The sequence below is a fragment of the Lucilia sericata genome, unplaced genomic scaffold (genome assembly GCF_015586225.1).
Source record: "Lucilia sericata isolate MDLA Ls3-8-SP2 unplaced genomic scaffold, ASM1558622v1 Contig001398F_arrow, whole genome shotgun sequence".
Lineage (NCBI taxonomy): Eukaryota > Metazoa > Arthropoda > Insecta > Diptera > Calliphoridae > Lucilia > Lucilia sericata.
The window spans coordinates 73,957-87,204 of record NW_023995336.1 but is presented as its reverse complement, the minus strand read 5'-3'; the positions used below and the strand labels follow the sequence as shown (position 1 = coordinate 87,204).

Here is a 13,248-nt window from a genome sequence, read left to right as displayed (position 1 = left end):
TAATTCTAAATATTGTTGCTATTTAGAATAAAAAGAAATCTTGGCTGCTTCCTTCTTTCAAAGGCCAATGTCATCATCTCATGTTGTTCATTTTATTGTCGTTGTCGCCGTTGTTTTTATTCTAAAGTTTTTTTTTTGGCAACTATTTATTCTAATTTGAAATAAAAAAATGTGTGTTTTTAAAAGTTTTTTTTATTGTTTTACTTTTTTATTAGTAATTGAAATTGAAAGTGTATTTTCTTTAATAATCTTTGTTAATATTTAATCATAAAATTAATTAGTTTAAATAAATATGTATATAATGTACGCGTGTCTTGGTCGAGCTTTAGGTGGCGGTTTTTTTCATTGTAAAAGTTAATTCTTTTAAAAGTTTTATTTTTGTTTTTTTGGAATAAGTTTATATGTAAATTAATTTTCGTAAGCCCCAAATTATGCTTTATATTTTATTACATTACTTGGCTGCTCAAAATAGGGCTACCAGACAATTTTTCACATATACATGTCCAAACACACAAATCTATTGCGCTATAATTTAAATATGTAACCAAAATAAAAGACTATAGATAGACTGATGTATAATAGTCTTGACTATAGACTGATCTATAGACTTGACTATAGACTGATCTATAGTCTTGACTATAGACTGATCTATAGTTTTGATTATAGACTGATCTGTAGTCTTGACTATAGACTGATCTATAGTCTTGACTATAGACTGATCTATAGTCTTGACTATAGACTGATCTATAGTCTTGACTAGAGACTGATCTATAGTCTTGACTATAGACTGATCTATAGTCTTGACTATAGACTGATCTATAGTCCTGAGTGTAGACTGATCTATAGTCTTGACTATAGACTGAGCTATAGTCTTGACTATAGACTGATCTATAGTCTTGACTATAGACTGATCTATAGTCTTGACTATAGACTGATCTATAGTCTTGACTATAGACTGATCTATAGTCTTGACTATAGACTGATCTATAGTCTTGACTATAGACTGATCTATAGTCTTGACTATAGACTGATCTACAGTCTTGAGTGTAGACTGATCTATAGTATTGACTATAGACTGAGCTATAGTCTTGACTATAGACTGATCTACAGTCTTAACTATAGACTGATCTAAAGTCTTGACTACAGACTGATCTATAGCATTGAATATAGACTGTTCTATAGTCTTGACTATAGACTGATCTATAGTCTATTGCCAAGACTATAGACTAATATGTTGCCAAGACTGATCTATAGTCAAGACTATAGACTGATCTATAGTGAAGACTATAGACTGATCTATAGCCAAGTTTATAGACTGATCTATAGTCAAGATTATTGACAGATCTATAGTCAAAACTATAGATTGATATATATTCAAGACTATAGACTGATATATGGTCAAGACTTTATACTGATCAAGAATACAAACTGATCTGTAATTAAGACTATAGACTGACCTATAGTCAAGACTATAGACTGACCTATAGTCAAGACTATAGGCTGACCTATAGCCAAAACTATAGACTGATCTATTGTCAAAACTATAGACTGATCTATAGTCTTGACTATAGAAATATCTATAGTCTTGACTATAGACTGATCTATAGTCTTGACTATAGACTGATCTATAGTCTTGACTATAGACTGATCTATAGTCTTGACTATAGACTGATCTATAGTCTTGACTATAGACTGATCTATAGTCTTGACTATAGACTGATCTACAGCCTTGACTATAGACTGGTCTATAGTCTGATCTATAGTCTTGACTATAGATTGATCTATAGTCTTGACTATAGACTGCTCTATAGTCGTGACTATAGACTGATCTATAGTCTTGACTATAGCCTGATCTGTAGTATTGAATATAGACTGTTCTATAGTATTGAATATAGACTGTTCTATAGTCTTGACTATAGACTGATCTATAGTCTTGACTATAGACTGATCCATAGTCTTGACTATAGGCTAAACTATAGTCAAGTCTATGGTCAAAACTTTAGGCATATCAATAGTTAAGACTTTAGGCAAATCAAGATTATAGGCAAAAATATAGTCAAGACAGACCTATAGTCAAGACTATAGACAGTTTTATTCTCAAGACTATAGACTGATCTATAGTCAAGACTATAGACTGACTATAGTCTTGACTATAGACTGATCTATAGTCTTGACTATAGACTGATCTACAGTCTTGAGTGTAGACTGATCTATAGTATTGACTATAGACTGAGCTATAGTCTTGACTATAGACTGATCTACAGTCTTAACTATAGACTGATCTAAAGTCTTGACTACAGACTGATCTATAGCATTGAATATAGACTGTTCTATAGTCTTGACTATAGACTGATCTATAGTCTATTGCCAAGACTATAGACTAATATGTTGCCAAGACTGATCTATAGTCAAGACTATAGACTGATCTATAGTGAAGACTATAGACTGATCTATAGCCAAGTTTATAGACTGATCTATAGTCAAGATTATTGACAGATCTATAGTCAAAACTATAGATTGATATATATTCAAGACTATAGACTGATATATGGTCAAGACTTTATACTGATCAAGAATACAAACTGATCTGTAATTAAGACTATAGACTGACCTATAGTCAAGACTATAGACTGACCTATAGTCAAGACTATAGGCTGACCTATAGCCAAAACTATAGACTGATCTATTGTCAAAACTATAGACTGATCTATAGTCTTGCCTATAGAAATATCTATAGTCTTGACTATAGACTGATCTATAGTCTTGACTATAGACTGATCTATAGTCTTGACTATAGACTGATCTATAGTCTTGACTATAGACTGATCTATAGTCTTGACTATAGACTGATCTATAGTCTTGACTATAGACTGATCTACAGCCTTGACTATAGACTGGTCTATAGTCTGATCTATAGTCTTGACTATAGATTGATCTATAGTCTTGACTATAGACTGCTCTATAGTCGTGACTATAGACTGATCTATAGTCTTGACTATAGCCTGATCTGTAGTATTGAATATAGACTGTTCTATAGTATTGAATATAGACTGTTCTATAGTCTTGACTATAGACTGATCTATAGTCTTGACTATAGACTGATCCATAGTCTTGACTATAGGCTAAACTATAGTCAAGTCTATGGTCAAAACTTTAGGCATATCAATAGTTAAGACTTTAGGCAAATCAAGATTATAGGCAAAAATATAGTCAAGACAGACCTATAGTCAAGACTATAGACAGTTTTATTCTCAAGACTATAGACTGATCTATAGTCAAGACTATAGACTGATCCATAGTCAAGACTATAGGCAGATTTATAGTCAAGACTCTAGGCAGAAATATAGTAAAGACTATAGACAGGACCCAATATTTTTGTATGTTACAAACATTAGCCTTAACGTATATTAACCCAAATATTGTGTAGTAAGATGTAAAAGTAATAGGGAGACAATGAAAAAATTTTGTTTCATATTTCAATGTCTATTCATAAGGGCTTGCAAATAATCACATTGAACTACTTAATATTCGTCATAGCAAATATTCATTTCAAATAACAAAATGGTATTGTATTATTTGCTTCATTTAAATAACCGTTATATGAGTACTACCAATTGAGAGTAATGTAAATAGGGTGACAAATATTTGTAGAAACAAAAATTTCTCACTCTCATCGTATTCATGATGTTATTATTCTTACAAAATTCCTATTATAAACCGTATTTATTGATCGTTTATGAATACCGATTTTATTATTTACTTAAAAATATTGATATTATATCAACTATCTATCCGAATTTTATTATATTTATCAGCAATTTTTTTTGTAAGTTTTAATACCTGTTACACTGTGTATGCAAACACAGTTTTTTAATATTGTCAACTAAATGCTTAATTTGTTATTTTATAATAATAAAAAAACAACATAACTACCTACCATCTCTAACAAAAAAGAAAAATTAAACTAAATTTATTTTAGTTTTATTAAGATTATGTTTAAACAATATGGAATGAAGCAGTGATGGATTATTATAAAAAGTACCACCAAGCTTAATAATGAATAAAAAAGTACCTATAGAAAGTTTTCGTTCAATATTTTTTTGAAAAACTACATGCTTATTTTATAAAAAAAATGTAAATATTTCAAAGTGTAATATACATAGTTATTTACAATATGTTCCCATTGTGAATTTTAAAATCTAGACTATAAACTGGACTATAATATGACCTCTAAGAAGTTGAAATGTCCAAAAACGAAAGTTGGTACTTAATTTGTAATGAGTATGTACGAGTGTACCAAATGACTCATCACTGTAAATAACAGTAATATAAACACAATAACAATAAAATAAAACTTCTCACATTCATGACAACTTACTCTATATTATACTTACTACATTACTCTATATTATGTTTACTATTTTGTACTACTTACAGTACAGGTAAGAATAATAGGGATCCGAAGGACCTCTTGGCTTAAAAACTTATATATGAGAGTTTAGAAAGTATTTGGAAGGACTTCTAACTTTCTAAATGTAACTATAGTACAGACTATAGGCTAGACTATAGACTAGACTAGAGCCCAGAGTATAGTCCAGACAATAATCTAGACTATACTCTAGACTAGAGTCCAGACTATAGATCAGTCTATAGTCAAGACTATAGATCAGTTTATAGCCAAGACTATAGATCAGTTTATAGTCAAGACTATAGAACAGTCTATAGTCAAGTAGTCTATAGTCAAGTAGTCTATAGTCAAGACTATAGAACAGTCTATAGTCAAGACTATAGAACAGTCTATAGTCAAGACTATAGAACAGTCTATAGTCAAGACTATAGAACAGTCTATAGTCAAGACTATAGAACAGTCTATAGTCAAGACTATAGAACAGTCTATAGTCAAGACTATAGAACAGTCTATAGTCAAGACTATAGAACAGTCTATAGTCAAGACTATAGAACAGTCTATAGTCAAGACTATAGAATATAGTCCTGACTATAGATTAGACTATATTTCAGACTATAGACTAGACGACTATAGTCAAGACTATAAAAAAGACTATAGTCCAGACTATAGTCTAGACTATATTCTAGACTATAGTCCATACTATGGACTAGACTATAGTCCATACTATGGACTAGACTGTAGTCCATACTATGGACTAGACTATAGTCCATACTATGGACTAGACTATTGTCCATACTATGGACTAGACTATTGTCCATACTATGGACTAGACTATAGTCCATACTATAGACTATAGTCCATACTATAGACTACTATGGACTCGACTATAGTCCCTACTATGGACTCGACTATAGTCCGTACTATGGACTAGACTATAGTCCATACTATGGATTAGACTATAGTCCATACTATGGACTAGACTATAGTCCATACTATGGACTAGACTATAGTCCATACTATGGATTAGACTATAGTCCATACTATGGACTAGACTATAGTCCATACTATGGACTAGACTATAGTCCATACTATGGACCAGACTATTGTCCATACTATAGACTATAGTCCATACTATAGACTACTATGGACTAGACTATAGTCCATACTATGGACTAGACTATAGCCCATACTATGGATTAGACTATAGTCCATACTATGGACTAGACTATAGTCCATACTATGGACTAGACTATAGTCCATACTATGGACTAGACTATAGTCCATACTATGGATTAGACTATAGTCCATACTACGGACTAGACTGTAGTTCATACTATAGATTAGACTATAGTTCAGAATATGCAAAACTAGAATATAGTAGAGAATGTGCAAGACTAGATTATAGTTCAGACTATAGACTAGGTTATAGTCCAGACTATAGTCTACACTATAGTCCAGACTATAGTCCAGACTATGGACTAGACTATAGTCCATAATATGGACTATTCTATAGTCCATACTATGGACTAGACTCAGATTTCAGACTTCAGATTATAGACACAACTATAGTCCAGACTATAGACAGGACTACAGTTAATGATATAGACTAGACTATTTCCAAACTCATAAAATTAACTTACTTATCTCTATTAATTTGCCCAACACTGTATGCAGAGTACCTAGTAGAGGGTTAATATTAATCATTGTATGAATATTTAGAGTCATCATAAAATATATTTTTTTAATTTTATTTATATGACTATCATCAAACACAGTCTTGTTTAGTTACTAATCTGAAACAGAGAGAGTGAGAGAAAAGTAGGAAGAAGAAAATGAACAGAAAACACGAGATTGCAAATTTTTTAAATAAAATTGTGAATTAAAAAAATAAAAAAAAAAAATATTAAGAAAATAACAAAAATCGGTTTTTGTTTAGACAAAATAATAATAATAAATAAAACATATTTAGTAATTAATTAACAAGATTAAAAATGTGATTGACATTTAAGTGTGTGTGTAAAAAATGGCTTTGAAAGTCATAATAGAAAAAAATTCTAAAGTTAAAATAGAAAAAAGTTAAATATTTGTAAAGTTATGTATATAAAAACAGTTAGTGTTATGTGTTTAAGTTAAAATTTTTTAAAATAATTTATCAAAATGCGTAAAACACCAAAATTGGCTCAAGTAGGCCGTGCCTATTCCGAAATGTCACCTCTAAATCCAGCCTCAACATCAGCTGCTGCTGCTGCAGCCGCTAATAATAATTCTTCACCTACAGCACAGGGACATCGTGGTTCTATTTCAGGTTATGGTAGTCTATTTCCATTTGGTTTTCTACGTAATTCATTTTCAAAACCCGGCAGTTCTTTGCAGGTATTATGTTTGTTTGTTTTTGGAAATAATATATGTCATTTTTACGTACGCATGTGTATATTAGGTTGGTGTTAATTTTTGAGGGGATTAATAAAAATTTTTTGAAGATCGCTTTCAAAGTCTCTTAGACATCATAATATTTAAGATTCGGATCACAAATTTTTTTTATTGCGAAAAATTTTATAATATTTTTGTGTAGATAGAAGGTCCTCATGATTCTTCAAAGAAAAATTACAATGTTGCTTAATTAGATACATTGCCAACTTTTTTGGGGCCGCCCTAATGTATATATCTTAAATTTGGCACACTTAAGACACGAAAATTAAACAAAGATATCAAATTTAAACATACTTTATGCGTTATCTATAAACCACATTTTTTATCGGATTATACCGTTCAGGAATCAACTTTTATAAGAAGACCCATTAGTAATTGTAGGGTTAATAGAAAGTGAAATCTAAATATCATTGCACTATATCTAAATCTAAATATCATTGCACTATAACTTAGTCAATTACACCAGTTTATTATTGGACTTTGACAAAATCGTGTTATTACCAACTCTACGAAAAAATTTTTAATTTCAGAATACCCCCTTTTAATCGTAGCGCACCGACATAATGTGTCTTTTAATTTGTTCATTATTAAGATAATTTATTAGCTCAACGTATTTCAGTTTAATTTTGTTTAGTTTTCATTATCTGCACATTATCAGTGTAACATTTCAACTGATAATTGCGGGTTGTATGTAAAATATATAATTTATAGAATTTACATGCACACGAATTGATCATGATATGAATAAACTTCAGAGGGAGTATGTTTTTTTATCTTACAAAACAGGTGAATTTGTATTGGTACTAAAGTACTAAACGGTAGTATTAAGTATGAAGATAAAATGTGGGAATAATCATCATATAAAGTTGCGAATTTGTAATATTAGATATAGCGATAACTAATTGAGAACTAATGTATGACAAGTTTAAAACGATTTAAGTGTAAGCGAGTGAAATTATTTTAGGTAGTTCCACAATTTTTTGTCATAAATGTCAATTCTTTTTGTTTAATATAATAACTATTCCCTAATTAAGAGTTAGTTCTTGTTCAATTCTAGTTCCAGTTCAGATCTTTTTCAATTCTAGTTAATTTCTAGTTTGGTTCTAGTTCAGTTCTAGTTCAGTTGTAGTTCGGTTGTTGTTCAGTTGTAGTTCAGTTCTAGTTCAGTTCTAGTTCAGTTCTAGTTCAGTTCTAGTTCAGTTCTAGTTCAGTTGTAGTTCAGTTGTAGTTCAGTTCTAGTTCAGTTCTAGTTCAGTTCTAGTTCAGTTCTAGTTCAGTTCTAGTTCAGTTCTAGTTCAGTTCTAGTTCAGTTCTAGTTCAGTTCTAGTTCAGTTCTAGTTCAGTTCTAGTTCAGTTCTAGTTCAGTTCTAGTTCAGTTCTAGTTCAGTTCTAGTTCAGTTCTAGTTCTGTTCTAGTTCAGTTCTAGTTGAGTTCTAGTTCAGTTGTAGTTCAGTTCTAGTTCAGTTCTAGTTCAGTTCTAGTTCAGTTCTAGTTCAGTTCTAGTTCAGTTCTAGTTCAGTTCTAGTTCAGTTCTAGTTCAGTTCTAGTTCAGTTCTAGTTCAGTTCTAGTTCAGTTCTAGTTCAGTTCTAGTTCAGTTCTAGTTCAGTTCTAGTTCAGTTCTAGTTCAGTTCTAGTTCAGTTCTAGTTCAGTTCTAGTTCAGTTCTAGTTCAGTTCTAGTTCAGTTCTAGTTCAGTTCTAGTTCAGTTCTAGTTCAGTTCTAGTTCAGTTCTAGTTCAGTTCTAGTTCAGTTCTAGTTCAGTTCTAGTTCAGTTCTAGTTCAGTTCTAGTTTAGTTCTAGTACAGTTCTAGTACAGTTCTAATTCAGTTCTAATTCAGTTCTAGTTCAGTTCTGGTTCTAGTTCTGTTCTAGTTTTCTAGTTCTGTTCTAGTTCTGTTCTAGTTCTGTTCTAGTTCTGTTCTAGTTCTGTTCTAGTTCTGTTCTAGTTCTGTTCTAGTTCTGTTCTAGTTCTGTTCTAGTTCTGTTCTAGTTCTGTTCTAGTTCTGTTCTAGTTCTGTTCTAGTTCTGTTCTAGTTCTGTTCTAGTTCTGTTCTAGTTCTGTTCTAGTTCTGTTCTAGTTCTGTTCTAGTTCTGTTCTAGTTCTGTTCTAGTTCTGTTCTAGTTCTGTTCTAGTTCTGTTCTAGTTCTGTTCTAGTTCTGTTCTAGTTCTGTTCTAGTTCTGTTCTAGTTCTGTTCTAGTTCTGTTCTAGTTCTGTTCTAGTTCTGTTCTAGTTCTGTTCTAGTTCTGTTCTAGTTCTGTTCTAGTTCTGTTCTAGTTCTGTTCTAGTTCTGTTCTAGTTCTGTTCTAGTTCTGTTCTAGTTCTTTAGTTCTGTTCTAGTTCTGTTTCTAGTTCTGTTCTAGTTCTGTTCTAGTTCTGTTCTAGTTCTGTTCTAGTTCTGTTCTAGTTCTGTTCTAGTTCTGTTCTAGTTCTGTTCTAGTTCTGTTCTAGTTCTGTTCTAGTTCTGTTCTAGTTCTGTTCTAGTTCTGTTCTAGTTCTGTTCTAGTTCTGTTCTAGTTATATTCTAGTTTAGTTCATTTCTAATTCAGTTTTAACTCAGTTTAATATTAGTTCGAACTCAGTTTTAGAATTAAGGAAATGATAAATTCTTCTTTGAACTTCACTGTTTATACGATCAAGTAAATTAATTTATTTCATCCCTAAAGTAGGCCATAAATTTTCTACTGATTTTTCAACTAAGTAATGTTAAAATTAACTAATCTTTAATGATCGTCAACAACTCTTTTGTTGCTCTATATTTTTATTATTTTTTAACAATATCATAAACACTTAAATTGACTTGAGTTATAAATAAATTAAAAAAAAAAAAAACAAAAATCTTTATAATTTTATGTAAATAAGCAATTAGATATCATTTATACGGGTTTATATAGGCAGTTTTTTTCTATTTTCTTTTTGATGGCTTTCAAGTGTGAATCTTTGTTAGAACTTGTGTACTATTCTTGTCAAATCATCGTCATCATTAACGTGATGAACAACAAATGAAAACGTTATTAAATGTTTATAAATGTTTAGCGGCAATAAAACATACAAAGTTATTTTTTTTATATCAAATGTATATTTAATTGACAGAATTTTTGCCGCAGAAAATTTTAAATATCTAAGATCTTTTAGTTAAAAATTTTCAATTGTAGTGTAAAGTGTTTGTTCTTGGTGCAGCTTAGAGAAGAAAATTAAAAAAAAAACAAATATTTTTTAACCTTTAAATAAAGTATATAAAATGACCTAAAATTGTGTGTTTTGTGGTTTAGGGAAAACGGAAGTAATTTTGTTTACTTTAATGTTTATTTATTTACTTTAGTAAACATATAATTTCTTTGTCATTATCTATTAAATCGATTGTTTACCTTACTTATCTGAAATTTGTTTTCTAAAATTAATTAATATTCCAATGTTTGGCTATTTTACTGTTTAAAAGTTCAAAAGAATAATAAAAATTATGCTTTAAATTAATTTGCACACCAGATTTTACTTTCAGTTCATCTGTTGTGCATATGAAAACTACAACATCACGGCTTCTAACGTTTAGTGTTTTATTCAAAAAAATAATAATTAAAAAAAAAAGTTTATCCTTTTTGTGTTAAAAAGAAATTAAATACTACCTTAATTGCTGTAATAAAACAAAAATAAAATTAGCTAATAATCCACTTAAGTGTTTCAGTTGTAAATGTGTGAAAGTCTAAAAGTGTTTTATGTGAATCTAGTTAAAAACCTTGTGGTAATTTTCCTCTTAAAACCTTAAAAATGGAGATGTCACATGGTAAAACTTTTAAGAAAATCCTTAAGGCTCGCTTAAAAACTCCTTCACCCGAAGTAGAGGTATGTGGAAAAAAGTCATTATTACTTAGATCGAGACAAGACAGACAAGACAATAGCCTAGAATGTAGTCTAGACTATAGACTAGACTATAGGCTGGGCTATAGAATATACTATAGACTGAACTAGACTATAGAGTAGACTATAGACTAGACTATAGACTAGACTGTAGACTGGACTATAGAATAGACTATAGACTAGAATATCAACTAGACTATAGACTAGAATATCAACTAGACTATAGACTCGACTATAGGCTAGACTATCGACTAGACTATCGACTAGACTATAGACTAGATTATAAACTAGACTATAGACTAGACTATAGACTAGACTATAGACTAGACTATAGAGTAGACTATAGACTAGACTATAGACTAGACTATAGACTAGACTATAGACTAGACTATAGACTAGACTATAGACTAGACTATAGACTAGACTATAGACTAGACTATAGACTAGACTATAGACTAGACTATAGACTAGACTATAGACTAGACTATAGACTAGACTATAGACTAGACTATAGACTAGACTATAGACTAGACTATAGACTAGACTATAGACTAGGACTATAGACTAGACTATAGACTAGACTAGACTAGACTATAGACTAGACTATAGACTAGACTATAGACTAGACTATAGACTAGACTATAGACTAGACTATAGACTAGACTATAGACTAGACTATAGACTAGACTATAGACTAGACTATAGACTAGACTATAGACTAGACTATAGACTAGACTATAGACTAGACTTATAGACTAGACTATAGACTAGACTATAGACTAGACTATAGACTAGACTATAGACTAGACTATAGACTAGACTATAGACTAGACTATAGACTAGACTATAGACTAGACTATAGACTAGACTATAGACTAGACTATAGACTAGACTACAGACTAGACTATAGACTAGACTATAGACTAGACTATAGACTAGACTATAGACTAGACTATAGACTAGACTATAGACTAGACTATAGACTAGACTATAGACTAGACTGTAGACTAAGACTATAGACTAGACTATAGACTAGACTATAGACTAGACTATAGACTAGACTGTAGACTAGACTATAGACTAGACTATAGACTAGACTATAGAATAGACTATAGACTAGACTATAGACTAGACTATACACTAGACTATAGACTAGACTATAGACTAGACTATAGACTAGACTGATAGACTAGACTATAGACTAGACTATAGACTAGACTATAGACTAGACTATAGACTAGACATAGACTAGACTATAGACTAGACTATAGACTAGACTATAGACTAGACTATAGACTAGACTATAGACTAGACTATAACTAGACTATAGACTAGACTATAGACTAGACTATAGACTAGACTATAGACTAGACTATAGACGAGACTATAGACTAGAGACTATAGACTAGACTATAGACTAGACTATAGACTAGACTATAGACTAGACTATAGACTAGACTATAGACTAGACTATAGACTATACTATAGACTAGACTATAGACTAGACTATAGACTAGGACTATAGACTAGACTATAGACTAGACTATAGACTAGACTGATAGACTAGACTATAGACTAGACTATAGACTAGACTATAGACTAGACTATAGACTAGACTATAACTAGACTATAGACTAGACTATAGACTAGACTATAGACTAGACTATAGACTAGACTATAGACTAGACTATAGACTAGACTATAGACTAGACTATAGACTAGACTATAGACTAGACTATAGACTAGACTATAGACTAGACTATAGACTAGACTATAGACTAGACTATAGACTAGACTATAGACTAGACTATAGACTAGACTATAGACTAGACTATAGACTAGACTATAGACTAGACTATAGACTAGACTATAGACTAGACTATAGACTAGACTATAGACTAGACTATAGACTAGACTATAGACTAGACTATAGACTAGACTATAGACTAGACTATAGACTAGACTATAGACTAGACTATAGACTAGACTATAGACTAGACTATAGACTAGACTATAGACTAGACTATAGACTAGACTATAGACTAGACTATAGACTAGACTATAGACTAGACTATAGACTAGACTATAGACTAGACTATAGACTAGACTATAGACTAGACTATAGACTAGACTATAGACTAGACTATAGACTAGACTATAGACTAGACTATAGACTAGACTATAGACTAGACTATAGACTAGACTATAGACTAGACTATAGACTAGACTATAGACTAGACTATAGGACTAGACTATAGACTAGACTATAGACTAGACTATAGACTAGACTATAGCTAGACTATAGACTAGACTATAGACTAGACTATAGACTAGACTCTAGACTAGACTAGACTAGACTATAGACTAGACTATAGACTAGACTATGACTAGACTATAGACTAAGACTAATAGACTATAGACTAGCCTATAGACTAGACTATAGACTAGACTCTAGGACTAGACTATAGACTAGACTATAGACTAGACTATAGACTAGACTATAGACTAGACTCTAGACTAGACTATAGACTAGACTATAGACTAGACTATAGACTA

At 31.0% G+C, this 13,248-nt stretch overlaps 1 protein-coding gene across 1 annotated transcript in view; it reads left to right on the top strand.

The window, feature by feature from the left end:
- Nucleotides 1-6,157: 6,157 nt before the first annotated feature.
- LOC119611247 (kinase D-interacting substrate of 220 kDa) overlaps nt 6,158-13,248 on the top strand; it is a 59,755-nt gene continuing 52,664 nt past the window's right edge. The window contains 1 exon segment of the mRNA XM_037966768.1: nt 6,158-6,781. Coding sequence (XP_037822696.1) covers nt 6,566-6,781 — 216 coding nt within the window. The 5' untranslated portion in view covers nt 6,158-6,565.